The sequence below is a fragment of the Magnolia sinica genome, chromosome 14 (genome assembly GCF_029962835.1).
Source record: "Magnolia sinica isolate HGM2019 chromosome 14, MsV1, whole genome shotgun sequence".
Taxonomy (NCBI): domain Eukaryota; kingdom Viridiplantae; phylum Streptophyta; class Magnoliopsida; order Magnoliales; family Magnoliaceae; genus Magnolia; species Magnolia sinica.
In genome coordinates, this window is record NC_080586.1 from 77425632 (window position 1) to 77451824 (window position 26193).

Genomic DNA, 26193 nt, shown 5'->3' on the forward strand with positions numbered 1-26193 from the left:
AGTTTAGTCCCTCACTGCTCAGTAGGAGTGGACCCTTTGCTTAGTGTTATAAGCAATTTGTCCTTATGCCAGCGTTAGACCAACTTAGGTTAGCCAAGATGGCTAGGTTGGGTTGGGAATAATCATGTGTATTGGAATTGGTTTTGGTCAGGTTAAGTCTAGTATAGAGGATTTTGAGTTGGGTTTGGGATTAGGTTAGCCACTTTGGGTTGGAATTCAAGTTGGGCCGGATTATGGGTTGAGTCCTCAGAGTCAGGTTGAGCTTATCTTGACCCTTAACTCAATCCCAACCCGCCCAAGCTGCCCCTTTAGGTTATGAGAATGGTAACTATCTAATGCATCATATTTTTAAATTTCTCTATTTTTCTTACTTAAGAAAGTTTTTAAATTCTTATTTTTAGAAGTTTTAATATTTTTTCTATTTTTGTGATGGGATTTTTTTTTAATGAAATTTTGGGTTCCATATTTTTTTATTTTTTTTATTTTTTTAATGTTGCATCAATTCAGTTTCAGTTTTGTATTAATTTTTCTCTATTCGGTTGAAAAATAATTTTAAACTCTTTAATTCATTTTAAAATTTTCGAATTTTCATGATTTAAAAGATTAAGAGTCTGTTTGGTTCCCACTATAAAATGAGTCTTATTTTATTTAATAAGAAATTGAGATCATAGTTTATATAAATTGTTGGATATTTATGAGAAATGCTTACACATGGTTGATTGTATGTTCAACTAACCGACACGTGGAAGCCCACCATGATATCTGTATAATAATCTTTACAGCAAAGTTGTCCTACTATGAAGATAGGATACCCCATGTTTGTACCAAAATCTGTAACGATTAGATGACCAGTATTGATGTTACCATATGGTGTCGGAGACATTTGAAAAGAGTAAGCAATATGAGGTTGAAGATCGACTCGACCTTGTACATTTTCTATATTTTAGCCTCATCAAATAAGGGTAATTGGTTACCTCTGCCACGCCAGCTTCAAGGTGCACATTTACGAGCGAAATTATGATAGATATAGTGTAGCTGCTTTGTGTCCCAACTAGTTGTACATGATAAAGGCACGTGGATGGATAATAATTATCTTATATTTTTCCTGGAGCCTATAAATACAATGAGCAAATTGGAAGAAATGGATGCATCTATCAATCCTCAGCAAGAACACTACCAAACCAGTGTAATGTTGTTTATACTTAGGTTTAGTTTAGTCCCTCACTGCTCAATAGCAGTGGACCCTTTGCTTAGTGTTATAAGCAATTTGTCCTTGTGCCAGCGTTAGACCAACTTAGGTTATAGGTAGTAATTGTAATTCCCTTCCATTTGCGCCCATGTACCGGATCCATATAAAGATTGTAGTTTAGGAACTTGTTCGCCCATGCTCATACATTAGGTCGACCATAGTTGTAATATCTGACATTGCCTTCACTTTACTCATTAGCATGTTGCTCTTAGAAGCGTCTTGCTGCTGTAAGCCAGGTATATGATTCCTCATAACAGTAATTTATTTGCATTTTCCTTGACTGCATCCGTCTCCTTGTTCATTTCGACTAAGTTTTTTTTCTCTTTGTTCACTTTGACCATACAGTTGTTGTACCTTTGCAAAGGTGATGTACAGCAGGTCGCGGACAGTTTCATAGCCAAGATGGATCAAAAAAGGCCTGGTCGACAACAGAAGTGATCCGGACCATCGGACCTTAGATCGGGTGTATCTCGTAATCCGGAATGAGTTATCTGACGTAAAATATATGATTTTGGGGTAGAACGAACTACTTTAGCCAACCAACCCTACTATGTTGGGTTGCGCAGCCCGGAATTGCGAAAAACCCCTTGATCGATGGTCGTTTCTCTGTTTTAATTTCGTTTTTACTATAAATAGTAAGTTTTAGTTTGATTATAACTTTTCATCCGTTGGGCTTTAGGAGTTGCGCCCAACGTGAAAAGAGCTTAGAATAATTAGGAGAACGGTTTGGTGAAGCCAAATAGGACACTTACTATTTTTGGCCGAAAACCTTGCGCACTAATAGACATCACGACCGTCTATAAATAGTAAGTTTATTATTTATAGTAAGTCACGGATTCTAGGAGTTTGAGTTGTAGTTTGATTCTGATTTCTTTCTCATTGCTTGGTACCCCTATTTAAAGGGTTGTGAATTCGTTTTTACGAATTCATTAATCAATTTCGAATTTATTAGAATTTATTTCTATTTTCTGCTTTTTTTCCTCGTGGATTCGAGAAGTCTCTGTGAGGAGTCCAGAAAAGTTCCGTGGATTTGGAATAGTTATCCTCTTGAGGAAGACGGTGCTCGACCTCACGTCCTCCCCCACGTCAGTTTGGTATCAAAGCGAGGTTTCTCCTCGGATTGATGGCTTCTAACGACGGGTCGGCCAACAATCCCATGGGCAGTGCTCTAGGGATTTTACCTTTAACGGCGGCAGCTTTCGAAGTAGCGAAACGAGAAAATCAGCAAGCCATACAAGGGCTGCAGGCTTCCATCGACCGCATAGCGGATCTTTTGATAGAAAACCTAAGACAACTCCGTGTTCCTGGTGGCAATCCCCCACCCCCAATTAATCGCTCTAATCGCAGGATAGTACCGACAGTGCATCCAGGGATCATTCCTGAGGAAGGGGGCTCTAGTGAGGAAGAAATCGACGACATAATCTTCCAACACCCCAGACATGGCGATGATCGAGTAGATCAAACGGATCGAGAATTCAAGATGAGAGTTGATACTCCTAGCTTCAATGGTCAACTACACATTGAGGATTTCCTCGATTGGCTTTTTGAAGTTGAGCGATTTTTTTACTATATGGATATCCCAGAAGCAAAGAAGGTCAAGCTTGTGGCCTACAAGTTGAAAGGAGGAGCTTCAGCTTGGTGGGAACAATTGCAACTCGCGCGAACCAGGTAAACGAAAGCACCAATCCGCACCTGGCAGCGGATGAAACAACTACTACGTGCCCGATTCCTCCCCAGCGATTACGATCAGGTATTATTCCAACAATACCAAAATTGTCGACATGGTAGTCAGTCAGTGAGAGAATACGCAGAAGAATTTTACCGCCTGACGACGCGTAACGATTTGGTGGAGACTAAATCGCAGTAAGTCGCCCGATTAAACGGTGGATTGCGTATGGCTATCCAGGATCGGGTCCAAATGCAGTCTGTTTGGACGATGAATGATGCGATCAAGTTGGCTACTCGGGGAGAAGCGCAACTTGAACGTCCTAACACACAGACTTATCCTACTGCAAGGATCTCTGTGGCAGGTCTGCCCCAAAGAACTGCACAGCCTAAGGGAAAGGAGCCCGTAGGAGCATGCACTCAACCTCCTACGTTTGAGAACCGAGATCAGGGAAACGAGCAAGGTAGACCCCAAAGGAGTGTATCGACTGTTGCTGGTCCAAGTAGAATCCCGAACCCCTATGCTCGTCCAAAGCCTAATAACTGCTATCGTTGTAGCCAATTGAGCCACCTATCAAATACTTGTCCCCAGCGAAAAGTGGAAAACCTCACCATCAATGATGGTAGTGCTGATAACGCTTATGAAGATCTAGATATTGAAGAACAGAAGCATACCACCGAGGACGAGGCAGATGATTCAGGTCATTCAGCAAGATCACGACGAGTCGCTCGTCATGAGGCGACTATTATATACTCCAAGAAAGGAAGTGCATCCACAGCGGCATAACATCTTCCGCACTAGGTGTACGGTGAATCGAAAGGTTTGTGACGTGATCATTGACAGTGGGAGCAGCGAGAATATCGTTTCCAAGGTCATTGTGGAAAAATTACAATTGAAAACGAAGCGTCATCCCTCTCCATATAAAATCGGTTAGATCAAGAAGGTCAGCGAAACAAAGGTAATTAAACGGTGCATCATATCCTTTTCAATTGACAAACATTATAAGGATGAAGTGGTATACGATGTGGTTGACATGAAAGCATGTCACATACTACTTGGTCGGCCCTGGCAATTTGATCGTGACGCCACTCATAAAGGGCGAGATAATATATATATCTTCATCAAGGACGGCTGGAAGACCATATTAGCCCCTATGGATCCAGAGGGACCAGTTGAAACTTCTAAAGTGGATGGTCATTTTCTCTTAACCATACGGGACTTCTTGGAAGAATATAAGGAAACATGACAGACTTATGCATTAATTGTAAAATGGGAAGAACTCGAGCCTACCAACATCCCTTAAAGACTAAGGCCCCTGCTACAGATGACCTTCCCAATGGGTTACCCCCCCATGCGGGATATCCAACACCATATCGACTCTATTCCTGGGTCCAGTTTACCTAATCGTCCCCATTATCGAATGAGTCCTAATGAGTGCAAGATTCTGTAAGGACAAGTAGAGGAGTTGATCTGTAAGGGTCTTATTCGAGAGATCATGAGTCCATGTATTGTACCAGCTCTATTAACTCTAAAGAAAGATGGGAGCCGGCGCATGTGTGTTGACAGCCGAGCCATTAACAAAATCACCATAAAATACAAGTTTCCTATACCACGGTTGGACGATATGCTGGACATGTTAGAGGGTGCAAAAATATTCTATAAATTGGACCTAAGGAGCGGCTACCATCAGAGTTGAATACGGTCGGGTGGTGAGTGGAAAACGACCTTTAAGACCAAGGAAGGATTATACGAATGGATGGTCATGCCCTTCGGTCTTTTGAATGTGCCTAGCACATTTATGAGATTGATGAACCAAGTTCTGAAACCTTTCATTGGGCGGTTCGTTGTGGTCTACTTCGATGATATTTTAATATATAGTCAAGACGAATCCACCCATATGGAACACCTCAAGAAGGTCCTTCAAGTGCTCACGAAAAATAAACTGTACCTCAATTTAAAAAAGTGCAACTTCATGACTGATAGCCTATTGTTCCTGGGTTTTGTCATAACATCCACGGGCATTCGGGTGGATGAGGAAAAGGTGAAGGCAATAAGAGAATGGCCGGTTCCTACAAATATTCACGAAGTGCGAAGTTTTCATGGACTGGCGACATTTTATCGTCGGTTCGTAAAAAATTTCAGTACCATTGTGTCACCAATCACAGATTGCATGAAGAAAGGGCAGTTTCAGTGCACAGACGAAGCTGACAGGAGCTTTGTCGAAATCAAGCGCAGATTATCTACGACCCCGGTTATTGTACTTCCCAACTTCGACAAATTGTTTGAAGTCGAATGTGATGCCTCATATGTCGGAATTGGAGGAGTTTTATTTCAAGAAGGTAGGCCGGTAGCCTTCTACAGCGAGAACTTAGTGATGCACGCAAGAAGTGGTTTACGTATGAGATCGAGTTATATGCGGTGGTCCAGGCACTGCGGCACTGGCGACATTATTTGATTCAAAAGAAATTCATACTTTACACGGACCATCAAGCTCTCAAATTCATTAATAGTCAAGCTAACATTAACTGTGTGTATGCTAGATGGATCTCGTTTTTGCAGGAATTCACGTTCATACTAAAACATAAGTCAGGGCAACAGAACAAAGTAGCCGATGCACTGAGTCACCGTGCAACTTTGTTAGTCACTATGAGTAATGAGGTTGTCGGGTTCAAGCGCCTCAAAGACAATAAGCCAATGATGATGACTTCAAGGACGCATGGGTTAGATGCCAAGAAGGTCACTCCGGTGACTTACATATGCAAGACGGGTTCCTTTTCAAGGAAAATCGACTGTGCATCCCAAATAGTTCGCTAAGGGAACAGAAAATTCAAGAGCTACATAGAGGTGGCCTCAGTGGACACATTGGGCGAGATAAGATGCAAGCTCTTGTGGAAGAACGGTATTACTGGCCGCCATTGGTACGTGATGTGGGAAAGGCAGTCCAACGTTGTTATATTTGTCAGACCTCTAAGGGGCAATCTCATAATACGGGCCTCTATACTCCATTACCCGTGCCTGACGACCCTTGGGAGGATTTATCTATGGACTTCGTGCTTGGTCTTCTACGAACACAACGCTGCATGGATTCGATGTTCGTGGTAGTAGATCATTTCTCCAAGATGTCGCACTTTATTCTATGCAAGAAGACTCTCGATGTAACATACGTAGCGAATCTATTCTTCAGAGAAATTGTGCGGCTACACGAGGTTCCCAAGACTATTACTTCTGACCGTGACACAAAGTTCATAAGCCACTTTTGGCGAACTTTGTGGACTCGATTTGATACACGACTTCAGTTTAGCAGCGCCTACCACCCATAGACTGATGGTCAAACTGAGGTTGTGAATCGCAGCTGGGAAACCTCCTTCGATGTATTTCAGGAGAAAAACCGAAACAGTGGGATTTGGCCTTGTCTCAAGCAAAGTTTACATTCAACAACATGGTAAATCGCTCGACAGGAAAATCCCCGTTCTAGGTTATTTATGGACGAGTACCTCACCACACACTAGACTTGATCCCTCTGCCCAAGCTCCTAGGCATGAGCATTGCAGCGGAATATATGGCTGACAAGATCATGGGCATTCATGCGGAGGTACAAACAAAGCTACATGCCTCAAACGAAAAGTACAAGGAGCAAGCGGACAAGCATCGGCGACAAAAAATGTTCGGGGTGGGCGACTAAGTAATGGTCCATCTGCGCAAAGAACAATTTTTGACCGGAACATACAATAAGTTGAAGAATAAAAAGATTGGACCAGTACCAATCATTCAAAAGATCAATGACAATGCTTATGTCATTGATCTTCCATATGACATGACAGTCTCACGAACTTTCAACATCGCGGACCTGACCGAGTATCATGAGCCAGCACAGGATGAAAACTCGAGGACGAGTTCTTTTGAAGTAGAGGGGACCGATGTAGAGCGGGTCGCGGACAGTTTCATGGCCAAGATGGATCAGAAAAGGCTCGACCAACGACAGAAGTGATCTAGACCATCGGACCTTAGATCGGGCGTATCTCGCAATCTGGAATGAGTTATCTGATGTAAAATATATGATTTTGGGGTAGAACGAGTTACTTTAGCCAACTAACCCCACTATGCCGGGTTGCGCAACCCGGAATTGCAAAAAACCCCTTGATCGATGGTCATTTCCCTGTTTTTATTTCGTTTTTACTATAAATAGTAAGTTTTAGTTTGATTATAACTCTTCATCCGTCAGGCTTTAGGAGTTGCGCCCAACGTGAAAAGAGCTTAGAATAATTAGGAGAACGGTTTGGTGAAGCCAAATAGGACACTATTTTTGGCCGAAAACCTTGCGCACTAGTAGACATCACGACCGTCTATAAATAGTAAGTTTACTATTTATAGTAAGTCACGGATTCTAGGAGTTTGAGTTGTAGTTTGATTCTGATTTCTTTCCCATTGCTTGGTACCCCTATTTAAAGGGTTGTGAACTCGTTTTTACGAATTCATTAATCAATTTTGAATTTATTAGAATTTATTTCTATTTTCTACTTTCTTTCCTCGTGGATTCGAGAAGTCTCTGTGAGGAGTCCAGAGAAGTTCCGTGGATTCGGAATAGTTATCCTCTTGAGGAAGACGGTGCTCGACCTCACGTCCTCCCCTGCGTCAAAAGGTCTTGGAATTCAAAGGTAAAGAGAAGTCACTTGGAAGAAGAACTCAAGCCTCTGCCAATTGCTTGAGTAACAAGTGTACAACATTGGCTGAATAAACTAATGGTCAAGCTACGGCCGAATCGCGCTCTATCTCGATACCAGGGGTTGGTGGTCATAGTTCGAATCGGACCCAATCAATTCTGATACACCCACAGCCCTTGCACGTGTTCCACGTGGCTGAATTTAAAGACCAGTGCCTCAAAAAAGTAGGTCAATCCAACTTTTTAGCAGGGCATACCATACAAAACAATGAACATCTCCACATTTACATAGAGCGCATATAATGGTTGGATGGACCTGATTTTGGAGGCATCTCATTTTCACAGTGGGACAACTTTGCTGGACAGGCGAGATGTCATTTAAACATCATGGTTGGCCCCACATTCCAACTAGTTGGATGTGTTGGTGCGGATGTCTCATATTTATAATCTCTGGAAAAATTGATCTTTAATACATAACTACAGTGAATAAAATAAGATGAACTCTCTCTCGTTTTTTTTTTTTTTCTTTTTAAGTGGTAAAAAGATGGCCCTATGATTTTCAGTAAATTTTCATAGAGGGATTTTACCATGAAGTTCCTCCCGAATTCTGATTTTGCCAGTGAGGTGTTTACGGAGACTGAATTGACCAAAATGACTTCATTAATCTTTTCTGTTTTTTTTAAGAGGCAGTGAGGTGTGAAGATTGTTGGGCGTGTGTACAATGTGTATGAAATCTAACCTGTCCAATACCTGTAGCCCAACACGATGATTAGAAAAACCAAAAAAATCAAGTTGATCCAATCATCAAACGGGTCACATGTGAAATTGAATGTTTTTGGGTGACGCACTGTCTTTGATGGTGTGGCCCACCTGAAGGTTAGATTGACCTGATTTTTTGTTCTTTTGATCATCATGATGGGGTTCATTTGTCAAATGGGTTGGATGATTCATAAATCACATGGGCCCCACAGTTCCTAGCTTCACTACCATTTAGAGAAAAATCTAAAGGGCATTTTGGTATCTCACCCTCCAAGGAGCCACTCCTTCCTGTATATATACCTCTCCCAGGCCTGGCCCATGGCTCCGGTGCACGCCCATGTCGATCCGACCCATTTAAACTTTTCACCTTGGCAGACCAGATTTATATAAGGTTTCTGGGTTTGGGTACATGGATTCTCGACTCGTCCGAGTCTGATACGACTCGCCTGAGTTGACTCGGTGGACTCCATAAGTCACCTGCCCTGATATCCTCGACTCAACCCTGACTTGCTTGAATCCAAGTGTCCGATCATGGTTGACTCAGTGGCGACTCGTTAGGAGTTAATGGTGCTTTTTCTCTTAATGGAGCTTTCCTAAGCCAATTCAAAGTGCGTAGAGCAGATCATATACATGCCACCACATGTGCCAGCATGGCACAAGGTTACGATCCAATCCACTCATCATAACGGTCCCACTATCTGGATGTCCTGGTCCGAAAATCAGGCCAGTAAACGAATCAGCTGAGCCACATTTTAACAAACATATGAGTAAAACAAACTGGGTGAAAGTTTTATATGCAGTTCACCTGTTTCTAACATGGCAGCCCACCTGATGAATGGAACAGCAGAACCACCTGAACAAGTCTTGAATGAAAGTCTTCTTAGCCGTTCACCTCTTTTTAAGGGCCACCTGTGACTAGCAAATCACTGAGTCAATGAAAGTAAAAAATAAGTAATCTGCTGAGAATTCAACCTTCAGTAACAAAGAAAATACCCATAAACACACACTCCTGTGATTATACATTTTTTAATTTCGTTATGTTTCTATTACTTTTTTCAAGACTCTGTAACCATTTAAAACAAATTTAATACAATTATTAAAACTGAGTCAAAGCAAGTGAAAACTCAGTGAGTTGACCCGACTCAACTGGAGATTTGAGTTGGGTTTCTGGATTTTCAACCATATCCAACAAATTCGCAAGCAAATATCCAATTTTTGGAGAAAAAATTCCACCACTTGCCGACCCAAACATGGCCTTGACTACTTTGATGAAAGCAGCATTTAAGCTCATGAAATCCTGCAGAAGTACATGAATTCTCCCAATCATACAACAATATAGAAATCAACATCTGATCAATGAGTTGGATCCGGTCACTGAATCAACAGGACCCAACTGGAGATTTGAGTCGAGTTTTTGGATTTTCAACAATATCCAACAGTTTCGCCGGTAAAAATCCAGTTTTTGGAGAAATTTTGCCACTTCCGTTTTCCAAACATGGTCTTGATGACTGATGAAAACAACATTTAACTTGAAGAAATCCTGTAGAAGAGCATGAATTCCCGCAATCATACAATATGAAAGAAAGCAGCATCTGATCAATGACTGGGTTTTTGGCTTTTCAACCACATCTAACAATTTCACTAGCAAAAATCCAAATTTCAGAGAAAATTTTCCACAACTAACTACCCTTCCCGATTTCCAAACACGGCCTAAAGACTACATCGATGAGAGCAGCATTTAACTTAAGAAATCCTGTATAAGTACAAGAACTCTCTCAATCATACAAAAGAAAGAAAGAAACATATGATCAATGGCATGCTCCCAATTCCATCAGCACAATCAGCAGGTCATTAGATGTCCCAATAATCAAAGACAAAGATACCCATTGGAGTTCCGTCCACCGGCTTGCCATCTGACTGCCTGATTGTTTATTTTTCTCCTCTTAAGCTCAAAATCTTCTCCATCTCTTCATCGGTCTCTATATTTTCCGCTCGCATGCTCTCCAAAATCCCTTCGACATCCTTCCCTGCTCTGACATTTGCCTTGATCAATGCATGATACATCTCTCTATTCATTGGAATCACAGCACTCAACAAACGCACGAAAGCTTCTGTCCCTTCAGCATCACCTTCGTCACCCAACCAACCCAACACACTGGAAACCACCCTCTGGTTTGGCCTCCATCCTTCATTCCCTGGAAATACCGAAATCGCCCTCTTCATATATTCCACTGCCTTCCCCATCTCACCCTTCTTTACATACGCTGCAGCGATGATCCCAAAACTATTCGGGATCGGGGTCCGCCCCTCCTTTACCAACCGTTCGATCATGGTGTCCGCCTTCTCGACCAATCCCTTTTGACAGTAACCGATGAGGAGCACATTGGGGACACGGAAATCATAGCCATTTCCAGACATCTCCCACTCTTTCAGCAACGATTCGGCCTCTTCTAGCTCGCCAAGCTTCACCAAAGACCCTAGTATCGTACTGTAATCCCGGTTAAGAAGCTTCTGACAAACTGATTTCTTGAGCTCCCAGATGCGAAGCAACTCGGGCTTGTCTCCGAGATTCCCATAGAGAGACATCAGATGGTTGTAGCCCTCACTGTATGATAACCCAAGTAGCTTCTCCTCTGATTTCTTTAGAGCAGCAACTGCCTCCTCAGTGAGTCCTGCTTTTATGTAGATGTTGGCCACAGTAGCATATGTGTTCCAGTCCATGGTAATGAAAGGTTGCTGCTCCATTTCTTCAAGAATCTTCTCCATCCCCTCAATATCGGACCTCGCACCATATGAATTGATGCAGATCCTGTAGCTAAAGTTGTCGGGCAAGACCCCGTTTTCTTTCATCTCAGCCAGAACGTCCAGGACCTTCTCATGCTGGCCCGTGTTCGTGTAGAGACACATCAGGTCATTGTAGGGAAGAGACTGGTTAGTAAAACCCAAGTCTTTCATCTTTTGCATATGGGCAAGGGACTTGTCGACAAGGCATTCTCTGACATAACAGTTCAACAGGGCGCCGTAAGGCTTCTCCGTTTTGTTTTCTTCGCTGATACTATTGAAATAGGATTCCGCGGAGGCCAGCCCACGCACCTTACCGATCAAGTCAAGCTGCACAGCATGGTCACCCGGAGTTAATACACAGACGCCTTTGTTAGCCATCCATTCGGAGACCTGCATCCATAAGAGGATTGAAGCAAGAGATTAGGAGAAGAGTAGCCTACTCAAGTACAATGAAGTCAGAATCTCACTGATAGTCAACAAGCAACAAACAGCTTATTATGACATTTTACTCAGACTGGATGTAACATGGATGCACCACCATTTTGTTTTGAAAGCCACGTCAGACATCCTTGTCAAGAACATGATGATACCGCAACTAAGAAAAAACACCCTTTAATTCATAATGACATCAATACCTCTGACCTAACTCTATATTTGCTATAAATATATACGAATTATAAAAGCAGCCTCCAAACTCCATCTGATTCCAATGCAACGGTTAGTCCCAAGCAACATGACAAATATTGTGATATTATCATGACAAATAAAGTAAATGATTGCCACATTAATATCACTAGAATTTCAAAATATTGGCAACTTCTAATTTTCCGCAATTTATCGAGAATTCATACAGTTTTTCATGTAAAAATTATTTAATATTTACAAAATGCAATGTATAATTATATATTTCAATTTAAAATTAACCATTAATTTATAATATAAAAAATAAAATTATTTTTAGCGAAGTTTTCCTGATAATATACTGAGAAAACTGCTAAAACTTGAAATCTCCCGAGAAATTCCCAACAGAGAATTTCCCAAACCCACGTAAAGACGGATGGATGTACAGGTAGGCAGCTGATTGTTGAACACCTGGCAAACAATCATAAGAAAACGGACCCCATGTAGTTGGGATAAGGCTAGGATGATGGTGGTGATCATGATGACAAGTTACCAAACTTGCCATACTATGAAAGGCATATATAATTTTTAGGAGAATTATATATAAATGCATTTATGTATTTCTATAATGACACAAGTAAAGCCATGGAAGAAGAGGAGGAGAAGGCATATCAAAGAGTCATATGAGATGCCATGGACGAAACAAGAGCGTATGATAGATGTAAAGGATGGAACAAAGAGCATATAAATGGGCCATATGAGATACAATGGACGAAACAAGAGCATAACGGAGATGGAATGGACAAAACGAGCATATCAAAGGACCATATTAGATACAATGGACCAAACAAGAGCATATTAGATATGCAACGGACGGACGAAACAAGAACATATCAAAGAGCCATATGAGATACAATGGGCAAAACAAGAGCATATCAAAGGGCCATCCATTACCATGACCTCCTCCCACTTCACCACAACTGCCTTAATTACCTATGCCACCGTGACCACCTCCCTGCCTTGTCCAGTAAAAGAAGTAAGAGCAGAGCTATCATTGGCTCCACTTGGAGACCCTGGGGATCCACGTTAGAGGCGTGCATATACCTCATTTATAGATAGCACATCATTTCCACCCAAAATTTGTGTGTGAACCAACTCAAGTTTTAAATTGGATAACAACTTGGCCACCTGAAACTCCTCATGTTGCTGAGGTTGCTTTTCTGAATCAATAGTGAGAGGTTGTACACATTCAATTCCTCCTGCATTCCTTTTAAATTTTGAATAATATTCGTGTAGGGATTTATCTCCTTGTTGAAATCCAAAATCTTCAAAACAGTTGGCACGTATGAGGGATGTTTTCTTTAGATGAATGTATTTCTGGTAATGCATCCCATACTTCCTTTGCAGTATCCAAAAAACATTACGTTCACACTGATGAATAGTTCCATACTATCCCACAACCATGTCATAATTTGAGCATTCTCCTTGATTAATCATATGTATTGGCACTTTCATCAGGCTTCTCAATGGTCAAATATTTTAATTTGCCCTTGGCAATTAAAAAAATGGATGGATTTGGACCATTGACGATAGTTCGTTCCATTTAATTTAATACAGGTTATTTGGATCCCTAAAAATTCAAATGGATTTATGAATGCAAGTTTCAAATCACTTTTCACTTCCATCTAGATCAAGGACTAGAAAACATACCCCTAGTTTATACGAAGGCAATCAGCTCACACGTCTGCACATGAGAGGTGATCACAAGCATGGCATCCGGAGAGAGAGAGAGAGAGAAGAGAGTTGGACGTCCCTTCTCTCCTCTGCTATATTAGTTTTAAAAAATGATAAAAATATGCTTAAGTGATAAAAGCAAAAATCCCCACTAAGCCCTAAACCAGCAAAACAACTAATTAACAAAGGAAAACGACTAGGATCAAAGGACTAGGAGGGTCGTATATTGGTATTGAAAAATATATATTTTTAGTTCATTAAAAAGCACATCTCCATTAGTAGAAATGCATTAAAACTATATAAATCGTAGATGCTCGCAACAATAAAACTATATAATAATTATAGATACTACTAAACGAGCAAAACAACAACCAAAGTCTCTCCCTAGCAACCATGTCAATGCATGCTTGACAAAAAAAAAACCATGTACATAAAGTAGTGTCATACAAATCGATTTCATAGAAAATGGAGGATCCTTGTTACATAGCTTTATATAAACTTGGAATATTTAGACTCATAGGTCAGAAAGTTACAAAAAGTGCATTTGAGTCACTAATGATCTAGGATGTCTCAGAAGAATCATGGTATTGGTCATTGAGATGCTACGAGCAAGTGAAGGTTTGGTGTGAGGGCAAGGGGGTTACCATGGTTAGGAGATTCTACTAGTAAGATGTCGAGCATCACCAAAAAAAGCAGAAGTAGAAGAAGAAGAGAAACCACAAATATCAGTCCTCATTCCATGAGGGTTGTAGGCTATTATATCTAGATACTTCAATATCAGTGAAGTATGAGGAATTGTGGACAGGATGTTGTTCATTTCTTTAAGTGTAAAACCCATACTCACCCCATATCCATGATATATACTTTCTGTATCTGGGTGGCAAAGATTTTAGGTCTCTCTCATCTAAGCAACAACTAGGTAAGGGAGCAACCTTACATGAACACTTCCAATTTTGGCCAAGGATTTTGTTGTGTTGATGCTTGGCCTAGGAAGATTTTGCACTCATTGACCCGACAAGACAAGAAAAGGACGACATCCTATGAACTTCCTACTGATAATAGAAACTCAACATTTGCCATATCTTATTGTTGTGATTCTGATGAGGACATCAATTCACGTACACCCTTACGTACGTATCAGAGGAGGAGGCGAGCCACACCGATTTTCCTGTGGCTAGACGAGTATCCGTGATCGTGCTAAAGACCCACCACGTGCATGTGTGAGAATCTGGAAGACTCCACACTAGGAAGATGCACATGGGCTGTTTTATAGAGTGATTCATACCATTGGATCGGAGGGACGTGAAGATCTGGCCGTTGGATCACATGATCGGGCCATTAATCGTGGATCATCCACACTAGTTTTTCTCAGCTTTTATCAATTAATAAGATTTAGTTTTGTTTATGCTATGTTTGGACACTATTGTGAGTGCCTTTAGTTGATTTTAGTCATGCTAGGGATATTTTCGTCAAAATTCACAAAACAAAGTGTTTATTGTAATTTTTGAACTTTCTTAAAGCTATAAAAGAGGGTAGGCGTGTGACCCTCTCCCTCATTGAATTTTGTGATTAAAAAAAAATAAAAATTTAAAAGAAGAGAAAAAGCTCTTGCTTTCTTCTTCAATCTTCGTGCGATTGAAAGACACTTCCATGCGATTTGGAAGGGTAATTGGTGCGAGGCTAATCTTCTTCAACGGAGGTACGGGGTCTCCATCTATCCTGATGCGAACATCAGTGGTGCACCCTTTAGAGTGTACCAAAGGAGGAAGCGTTGCCGACAGAGTACTGTAGCGGAGGAGTTGATGTGAATGGACGTTAGGCCCATTGAACCCATTTTCTAACGCACTACGAGTGCAAGAGTGGCATGACTGCAGCCTAACCATAGATCCATGGGTTGGATTTCACACCCTACCACACGGGTGTTTTAGTTTTTGGCATTTTTATTCTTTTCCTTATTTCAGGAGCTTTATTGCGCTTTCTTTACTTTTCGTTTTTATTTTTTATTTTTTTTATTTTTCTTGTTTTCATGGGCTTTAGTGCACTTATATTTTTCCATAGCTTATATATACGTTGTAAGAAACCCTATTTTCATTATTATTAAATGAATAGAAATTCGTATTTTTCTTCTTTATTCAAGAGATTATGGTTTCAGGATTGGCCCTTGCGTGTTGACAATTCCATTCCGATTTCAGGTTACTTTCTTTCTATATCTTCGAGGTGTAGGAAAAGGTAAGAATCATCCTCCTTTTCTTTTGACGACAAAAGGACTTGTACTTTCTTCATCTCGAACTTTTCATTATTCACACCTTTTGTTCCTCTCTGGATATCCCCTTTCTAGTTTGAACGGAAAAAAGGAATAGTTAGTCAGTAAAATCAGATCTAAACTTGACTATGGACTGACTTATGCTAGATATGGGATATCTTTATATCCCTACGCCCTCCCTTTTTACTGTTTACGCGATTTTATGCTAAGGGGCATAATCCTGACGGAATGACCTCATCTTTGCTTTGAAATTTACCTCATCCCTTTGACTGGAAACGGTTAGTTAATTGGTGTAGTTATTTGAACATTCTTTAACTTGATTATACATGCATCTAGGATTAGGTCATCAAATGTCCCTGCATTAGATCCCCACGTCATCTTCTCTGTTCTCCTCTATCAAGGTATTTTCTTCGAATTCTTCGATTCTCTCATCTTAAGCCTCCATCCCTTCATAAAGCAATCTTTCCTTTATCTTTCAACAATCCAAAACCCTAACCAACCTAACCCATCCATCCCATGCCACACGTGTGACCGTGTGGCCACACGTGTGAATCCTTCGGGTTGGTCATACGGCCACACCTTGCCCCCTTTTGGTTTTCCATCATCCTTTTATCAAAACTCCTTTCTTCTATTCCCAAAACCCTAAGCCTAAACCTAAAATCCCTAATTTTTCTACTTTCTCAAATTACCCAAGCCCTAATTTTTACCCTAGGTTGTATTAGATTTTCTGCTTTGAAGTAGACTATACCCAATGCTAATTGGATGTCCCTACATCCATTAGATCTTAGTTTCGTTTTATTTAATGATCTTGTGTGATGATGTTGGTAAATTAGGCTAGGATCATGCATGATGTTCTTTTGGTTTTCACGGGATTCGTGATAATTATGCTAGTGCTTGTGTTTTTTTGTTAATTGTCTTAATTCTGCTACTTGATCTCACATGTTATTTGGTTCATGCATTGGTCCTGTGTCAGCTTCTGTTAGTTATTTGTGTACTACTATCTTGTGGGTTTTGTCTCACATCAAACAATGCTCTCGAGTATCCTTGTCCACATGCTCTCAATGTTCAGATGTCTGGTCAAGATGGGCACAAAGTTAGAAGTACTCAGACAAGGTTCCTGTGGAACAATAACGATGATTGCTGCAGATTCCATCTCTTGGCATGGGAAGCGGTCTGCAAGCCGGTGGAATATGTGGGTGTTGGTGTTAAGGATATGAAGATCACGAACATGGGGCTGCTAGGGAAGTGGTGGAGTATGGGAATAGTGAGCCATCACTTTTGAAGAATGTTTCAGATAATGGTTGGGATATTTTGAGTTCATCTAGGAGGAAAGGGTCTATTATTTGGCAGGTAGTGTGTTGGGTGTAGCCGTTGTGCTGTTACTCTGTGCGGTTTAGTGTGGGAAGTGGGGAAAAGATCAGCTACTGGAAGGATTTATGGTGCTTGCTCAGCTAGAGTTTTGAAGACTTGTTTTCAATTACTAAAGATGTCCGAGCCTATTACACTAGAGTCTACAGAAAAATTATTTGGGGGCTAGTCTTAAACCATAGAGCCATCACTTCTGAGGAATCTTTCAGATAATGGTTGGGATATTTTGAGTTCATCTAGGAGGAAAGGGTCTGTTATATGGCAGGTAGTGTCTTGGGTGTAGCCGTTGTGCTGTAAGTCTGTGTGCTTTAGCGTGGGAAGTGGGGAAAGGATCAGCTACTGGAAAGATTTATGGTTCTTGCTCAGCTAGAGTTTTGAAGACTTGTTTTCAATTACCAAAGATGTCCAAGCCTATAACAGTAGAGTCCACAGTAAAATTATTTGGGGGTCGGTCTTGAACCGTAAACATAAAGATGATGAAGTTGTCTTTTTGGTCAGGCTAATGAATCAGCTGAAAAAGGTCCATATTCCAATTGAGAGCTTCACCAAGAGAATTTGGATCAAGGAGGCAGATGGGGCTTTTTCTGTTAAGTCATTAGAGCATACATTGGTGAAGGGCTACTGTCAGGTTCCGTTTGCGCCTTGGTGAAGGGCAACTACTGTCAAGAGGATTTGGATTAAGGAGACAGATGGGGCTTTTTCTGTTAAGTCATTAGAGCAACATTGGTGAAAGGCCTGTTAAGTCATTAGAGCAACATTGAAAGGCTACTGTCACGTTCTGTTTGCAACATGTGGAAGGTCCGTCCCATTGAAAGTAGGGGCATTTGTTTGGGCGGCATGTTTGGGGGAATTTTATTTTATTTTATTTAATTATTATTATTATTATTTTTTGAAGTATGTTTGGGGAAAATTCTAATTTTTGACAACCTGAAAAGGAGGGGTGTCGAGATGGTAAACAGGTGTGTTATGTGTTATAAATGAAGAGACGGTAAATTATCTTCTGACTTCCTGGCTGACTCTGTGGGAAATTTGGTTAAAAGTAGCTCATAAATTTGGACTCAGTTGGGTGATGCCAGGTTTAGTGGCAAACATGGTAGGCGGGTGGTCATCTAGCAATTTGGGAAATGCAGGAAGAACATTGTGGAAGATGATGTGCGCCAAGCTGCCAGCTACCTTGTGACGATTTTGTTGGAAAAGATAGTGTTCCATGGGAAACAATTGCAGGTGGAGGGGGTTTTGAACAGACCATTCAGATAAACAGTGGACTGGAGCAGGGCTGATCATGAGCTAAGAGAAGTCCCTCATGTTCTCTTTTTGTTCGACTGGAAGGAAATGTTATGATGGAATTCGAGGGTTGCAAAGCCTAAAGAATCATGCAACCTGCTCTAGCTGCCTATTTCAAAGCTAATTTTAATGGATGCTCATTTGGGAACCCAATTTTTGTGGGCGTAGGTGGTTGTATTAGGTATTACAATGGGCATATTCTCTTGGAGTTTTCTGGGCCCACAAGAATCCAAGATTCCAACTACAGTGAGGCTTTGCCTTGTTCCAAGCGATAAAGCTTTAGTGGCAAACAATTTGGTCCCAGCAGTGGTCGAAGGTGACTCCAAAAACACAATTTTTTGGGGAGTCTCAGGTGGGAGTCCATGGAGAGTGGCAGAGATGATTACGGAATCCATATAACTTTCATGAGGTTATCAGATCTTCTTCAACAAAGTAGGAAGAGATGGGAATGGTATCGTGGAGATTTAGGCAAAAGTGGGTGCATCCAGACAACAGTTGAAGATTTTCAATTAAAAAATTGTGTAACCAGGATGTTGTTTTCCTTTCTGATCCAATGGTGTATTTGAAAAGATGGAAAAGCTCAAAAATCCATCTCAGGAGTGCGTAATGCAAGCCCAATAGATGTTATTTCTCCTTAAAATGCCTCAAATAACTTCCAAAAGAAAAATTAAGGATAGTGAATAGCAATTTTATGGGCCACGTTTAACCCACAAACATCATCAACAAATTCATCATAGCTTGTCCCAACTATTTGAGGTTAGCTTTCTCATGACTACTTGGTAAAAAATCTTAAACTGGCTAACCACCTGATGCAAACCCGAAAGGGAAAGCAAATAAATCAATAAGAAAAGAAAGAGATTGCAGGAAAAGACCCAACAATCCTCTAGCCAAATGCTAGAGATCACGAATGCAAGACTGTGAGCAAGCTCAACCGTCCTCTAGTCTTGAACTAGAGATCACTTTCCCCCCCCTTCAACAGCTATCGTAGAGAATAAGAAATTTCATAAAGAGTATTAATCAGCTCGTCTTATTCCATAGGCCATAGGTCCTATTTATAATCAACCTTACAATATCAATATGTAATAAATGATATGGAATCTGCAAAAATAGGAAAGCACCTAAATAACAAAGCATTCTAATTAAGAAAAATGCTTAAAATAAGAAGATACTTAAATAAGAAAATATTTAAAATTATTCCCTACTTAAAATAAAGATATGAAAGAAAGAGCAGATTTCCTAATATGGAGATTTGAAAGAAATGGGAAGTGGTGATGAGCTAAAAAAAGGAAGGTGGTCCTTTTTCTTGTACACATGTGCGGAGTGTCGCATGAGATGCGGGCCTTTTCTTCAAATCTTGATCAATCAGCATGTGTGGCCATTTAGTTACATCACCACCTAACATCAATTCTCTTTTACAGTGCTTCGACCAGCCAACAACCATTTCATTTTCCTTTTTTTTTTTTAGTTGAATAGCAAGATTCAAATCACAAATCGTAACATTTTACTAATAGGGCATCAGATTCAGTTAGGATTTCAAAAAATGAGATTCAAATGGTTTCCCAAATTATTTGATTTGAATCGTAAGATTCAATTTGTAAGTCATAAATTTCGATAACAATGCATCCAAGCATTGTATGACACCTCTATCGATTGAGATATAATATGATGCTTGATCGAGAGAAATAGCTTTCTTTCGTTCTATACAGCATTGGTACATTTGCATCTCACCTGGTAAGGGTCGTTTGGATGCCTGTAAATGAGGCAAGCTGCGTTTGGATGACCTTTTTTTATCACAACATCTACACCATCTCGTTTCAAGGCAAAAAGGTGGGATTTCATTTATAGGCTCTCCATTTACAGCCTAACGGCTATATTTTCAAAGATCTCCATTTACAGGAATTAAACAATTTACCGGCTATCCAAACATAAACAATCATTTACAGCTTATAGCCAAACAGGACAGGCTATAAATGGTTTACACCGATAAATCATTTACCACTTAAACCATTTACAAGCATTCAAATGACCCCATAGTCTACCAAGTTGAACTGATAGGCTCTGTGATAGGATCAACCGTGCCCCAATATCTAGCCCATTGGAAGATTGGATCCTGGCCCTATGATGAAAATGGACAATTGAAACCAATGCTTCACATTCTGCAGAGACAGATAGTGCACTGAGGATCATGTGATGGGGGTGATTTTTTGGGGTGCTCCCATCCACCACATAGCCCATCAGACGAATGACACAGATCGGCATAAGATTAGACCTAGATGGATGGCTATTGGGCCAAACAAAAGATCAACCAAAGCATCATGTAATGCCTCGATCATGCATTCTATGTTCATCAATTCTACCATCATTCACAGATCCTACACCCAGTTCCTCACGAGGGAGCTACTAACGCGATCGGTGAGAGCATAAATAGAAGAGCTGATTCACAGAACATGTACCAATCTGGCACATTTTTACACGATGATGCAAACCATTCAACGGGTAGCTCCGACCACGAAAATCAACTGCCCAGAAACCTAGCCAGTCCACTCAAAGTGAGTCACCAGCTAAGACAAAACCAACTGTCCATATGCAAAGTACATGAATGGGAAAACTAGTGAACGAACCGCCAGATTTTTGCGCCACGGAATATCAATGTTGTACCTCACCCAAACAACGGCCCCGATCTCCCACACGGGTTTCTCATCGACACAAGCCCGATACAAGACGAGTATGAGATTCATCGGATAGCTAAGACCATCCCATTTGTGCAATTTTTTGCCCTAATACAATCAATAGCAATCAGCCCCCATCCAACGGTTCATAATCCATTAAAGCTTGATAAAACCCACAAGATCATTCCTCCCCCAAAAAACCCACATGAAAAATCATCATCCTGCGTTGCTACCAAAACCCATTTTTCCTTTTCTCTACTCAACCAACATACACACGAGATTCTACACGAGCTCTCCGGTGTTCCTCAGTCCTACCAAAATTGAAATGGAAAGAAAGAAAGAGGAGTCATTTCCGAACCTCCAACGCCTGCGCGTGCCTACGGCGCTTCCGTAGATCGCGGATGATGCGCTGGAGCTCCGGAACCCGTACGTTCTTGCCGGTGTCGACCCATCTGTCCAGCTCCGGTACGACGCTGATATTCGGATTCCCGATGGGACTGATCTTCGAGTAGAGGTTGATGCCCGCGAATCTGCCCGAGTAGTAGGATCGGACCGCTGGGAACCGGTGATCGGAACGGACGGTCCTCGCGAGGCGGGCCAGGAGGGAGAAGAAAGATGAAGCAGAATCCATGGCGAGAGCGAGAGAGAGCAACAGAGACTGGAAGTAGGGTTTTAGAGCTGAGGAGAGCTATTCGATCCTCTGGCCAAGTATATTCAAAGTATACTCGGGCTAAGTATATTGAAACCTCTCGTGCAATAACTTATCCGAACCGTCCATTAGCCCCGCCGTGATGTTTGCGAGAAATCCAACTGTGCATCGGTTTTACCCGGAACTGTACACGAGCCGAACTGAGTCGAGCTTGGTCCAGCCCAACTCGACTTGGCCAATATGCTACCCTAGCTCGAACTCTCCCCCACTTAGTGCCCGTTTGGCCGGGTGGATTGGAAGGGATGGAATGGTATTAGGGTGGACGGCATGGATTTCTAGGTAATGATGATGTTGTCAGTGGATTGTCTTGAGATCCATGGGATTGCTATATCCCTGATTGCTGGATATCCAGTCTGTTTGGCACGCCCGGCCAATCCCGGGATTAAACCTTACTATCCCTTCCAATCCCTCCAACCAAAAACATCCCTGGCAAATTTGAACGAATTAGGGTGGATTGGATGGGATTTAAAAGTAATAATGGTATTGTCAGTGTATCGTCTAAAGATCTACGGGATTCACCGACTCTGTTTGGCACGCGCGGCCAATCCCAGGATTTAACTTCCAATCTCTTCCAATACCATTCAGTCCCTTCCAATCCGACCGGCCAAACGGCCCCTAAGTTTTGAGCTTAGCAAGAGCTTGATCTTTTAAGTTTGAATCCGCAAACTAAGTTTAAATTAAAATTTTAAGATTTTTAATATATATAATATTTATATTAAGTGAACCTGATTTGATTCAAGCCAAATCAAGTTCGCATTGAGTTAAATTAATTCGAACCAAATAAAGTTCCGAGCTAAGTCAAGTCAAGCTTGGTCTAACGTAGACTCGGTTCCAAATTTTTTCAAGGTAAAAAAATCAATTCAACTTAGATCGTACCCACCTTTTAAATCGAGTGAGGCAAGTTAAGCGAGCTAACTCAGCTAGTGTACAGCTCCAAACTTTCTTGGTTATGCCAGGATATAAGCCTAAAAAGCAAGCAAATTTAAAACTCAAGTAGACAACACAAGTGGTAAAAGTGGGCGGGCAAATGTTTGCCAATAAAACCTCCCTTGGTCCACCATGATGTTTACACATGTGCAAAATGTTCGTATGGCCAATCCCAATAGGAAATGAAAACATAAGAATACATTCTTAAAAGAAATTGAAAGCACAAAAATACTTCCATGGCCTCTGAAATGTTTTGACAATAGGTATTCATTCAATCCTTATTATTTGTTGTCGTACAGCCACTCAAATTTTGAATTTATTTTATTTTTGGGCTTATGGTCTAACATGATTCAATAAAATAGACGAATATAGTGGATTTCTAACAAACATCATGGTAGGCTCTTGTAGCTTTTGACTGCAAGAAGATATGTACTGTATGTGCACACATCAGGCCTTTGGATATAGTTTTCAAGTTGAGTTTGAGATAATACATGGTATGTAAATGGCTCCTTTGCATGTAGGTGGCATGGAAAACCACATGTTGGGGCTAGAATCATTAAAACCTAATTGTACTATTAAAATTAATTAGATTCCACCCACTTTACATAGACCCACCTAAAATTGAATGTACCTGATTTTAACTGGATTCTAAAGGTGAGACTTAACCCCACCTGGCTCAATTTCTTAACATGTCTCAGATTTGAGACCCTATTGCATACATGCTACTTTGTACCCATTGACAACCCTAATTTGGACCTAATAAGAGCAAATTACCCTTGACTTGGACTCAGTGTGGCATGATTTGATTGAGCCATATGTCACTATCAGATATGAGTTTAGTCGAGCACAATCTCAACTAAATAATTTTCAAATACACTGTATGTATACCTTACATCTGGCAGCGGCACATGACCTAATCAAATCTTACAATGTCAAGCCCTTAGAGATATTCGGTCACTAGGCAATATGCAATTTCTCAATAAAATTAGGAACGTGGTAGAGAGGTAGAGCTGTCTCTATGCATCACGCAAGGTAAGATGATGCATTATTCAAAAATACTCATATATTGGGCTTTTCGATGGCATTTGTTTTGAAAGTTACATTTTTTTTTTTTTAACGTGCAATTGGCTTATACTTGACTTGTCACAACTAGAACCGACAGGAATGACAATGTTGCGTGATAGCATACTCATACGGAAGCACAAAAAAGAGTCTTCGCAGAGCATGAAAAGGAGATCACAAGGATATGAATACCTTTCATCACCTAGAGACACATGTCACGCTAGGAAGATTAAGATATTTAGAGACGTATGCACGACCAACAAACCTAGAAGTGGTTACTCTCTTTATGACATGTGGGAAGCAAGCACGAGAAAAGTGTACGCATCGTATTTTCATAAATGTATTTGATGTTGAGTGATAGCGAAAAACATTTGGCAAAATTTGATTGGCCACACACACCTAAAGATCACGAAAGCTGAGTATTAAGAGAAGGAAATTGTTTGGAATCAAAGATAGACCCATATACATAGGTATATTGTGTAGCTGGCCACATCTTAGAAAAAAACATATCAAGTTGGGATCGTTAACTTGTTGAACACCAACTCTAAAAGCTCTTGAAGCTTATACAAGGCCACTACTTCTTTAAGTCTATAAAAGCAGCACAAAATGAAGAGCTCTAGGCCCTTGCTAATCCAAATCAAAATTAACTCTTTTCAACTTAATATTGCTTTCAATCTCTCGTCCTTCATACACAAATATCTTAGCATAGCTTAATTTTAGCTTCTCCACTTCTATCAAATAGCATATTGTACAAAAGTTGGAATCGATTAGCATAGCATTGTTTAGTTCCCGCTTCTATCTAGTTTGTTGTTGTAGCAAGTTAGTTTGGTTTAGATTAATATCAACAACCCAATCATCGAGTCCTCTCCAAATTCCCAAGTCCATAGTGATTCTTCGGTCACATTCTGCTGACCAAAAGCTACAACCATCTTTTGATGGTTACAACTTTTTTTCATGTTTGTCTCACGATTGTTTAGGCCTTGAAGATCATTCATATTAATAAAATTAGTATTAAATTTTAAAATTTTCGTTTTACTTTCTTATGCCATTTTTGTGAACAAACATGAGCAAGCTATCACCCTCATAATAAAAATTCATTATTTTTCAAGCCAAAAAAGAATCCATTTGAATGACTAACTCTCTCCTTCATAAGTCACCTGATCATCACATCAATTGGTAGTTGAGTAGTTGAGACGATCTTCATAGATATGGTCTTAATTTAGCTATTTAATGCCTGGGGTCACAAGGCGTTCGGTTCAATTCAAGCCGATTACAACTCTGGAATGCTTGGCATATACATATTCATACACAAATAACTGAAATTAGGCTGTCGTTGCACATATGGCTATGTGTCCAAGTTGAATAATGTGGCCATATGCCTGAATTGAATAACAACACAATTATACCTATCAATTTCTTCATTTTTAGTTGACATCACCATTAACGCTTTTTCTTTACCACCATTGCTTTGAAGGCCACTATTTAGGTGGCTAAGATGATCCCTATCTATGTATATCTGGAAAAACGAAGTCCATCTATATTATAGTCTATTAGACAAACAGTCCAAATTGACACTTCAACTTCCCACGTGTACAGTAAAGAGATAGCTCCACCATGTGTATGGTGGATAAGCAGTTTCCAATACATCTCCTCAATGGAAATGCTCACAAGCCAATGATCAGGTGTGACCGTAGAATCTATGATTCTTTTGTCGATGTTCATCCAATCTGGGACCCAACAGAGTTATAGTTTGGATTGCCGATTCACGAGCCCCACTTGTAAAAACATCTCATGCCCAGGTCTACTTTAGTTTTTAGAGGGTTTAACAGTGAGAACTTGCAAGTTATTAGAGAGATGATTTTCCAAATGTGGGTCTCATGGTTCGGTTATCCAGACTGTTAATCCAATGCTTGGGGAGCTTCGAGAGTATTTAAGTGAAAAATGCTTTTAAAGAAAATGGCATTTTTCTTTAAGTGGAAGTTCTTTTTTGTGTGAAAAACAATTTTTCTTTAAGTGGAAGTTCTTAAAATATTTTCCCGACACTCTTCATTTTTTATTTCTCTTGAAATGCTTTATTAAAAATATGTTTTAAGGAATATTTCCCTTTCTCTACTTATATTTTCCAAGCTCCCAAACTGACAAATTGAGAGTTGGTATCCAAACACAAAAACTACCACTGTCAATCAAACTATATAAATCTTCTCTTGAAAGTTAAAAAGAATCCAAAGAATTTCTAATTATTTATTTTCTAAGGTATTTGTTACCATCCAATATATTTTTAAGATGGAGAGCGTTTTCCTCTAGGCTAAATGGGCCCGCCCAAACGAGACCCATCACAGATCAAGCCCATTTCTGGCCAAAGTTGGGTGATCTTATAGGTCCATGAGATGTGCCCGGCCGGGCCTCTATTTCATGCACAATAATTAAGTGGGCCAGGC

The 26193-nt window shown here is 40.5% G+C and overlaps 1 protein-coding gene across 1 annotated transcript; it reads right to left on the minus strand.

The window, feature by feature from the left end:
* Window positions 1-9910: 9910 nt before the first annotated feature.
* LOC131226296 (pentatricopeptide repeat-containing protein At4g21705, mitochondrial-like) lies at window positions 9911-21768 on the minus strand. Its single transcript, XM_058222105.1, has 2 exons — window positions 21416-21768; window positions 9911-11508 (listed from the first exon to the last, which is right to left on the minus strand). The coding sequence occupies exons 1-2, from the start codon at window positions 21686-21688 to the stop codon at window positions 10264-10266; spliced, it is 1518 nt and encodes a 505-aa protein (XP_058078088.1). The 5' UTR covers window positions 21689-21768; the 3' UTR covers window positions 9911-10263.
* Between the last annotated feature and the right edge of the window lie 4425 nt (window positions 21769-26193).

Excerpts from the sequence above, each read along its gene's own strand:
- LOC131226296 (XM_058222105.1), bottom strand. The coding sequence starts at position 21,688 with ATGGATTCTGCTTCATCTTTCTTCTCCCTCCTGGCCCGCCTCGCGAGG. Across the intron at positions 11,509-21,415 it reads GGCACGCGCAGGCGTTGGAG|GTCTCCGAATGGATGGCTAA; the intron begins GTTCGGAAATGA and ends TTATGGATGCAG.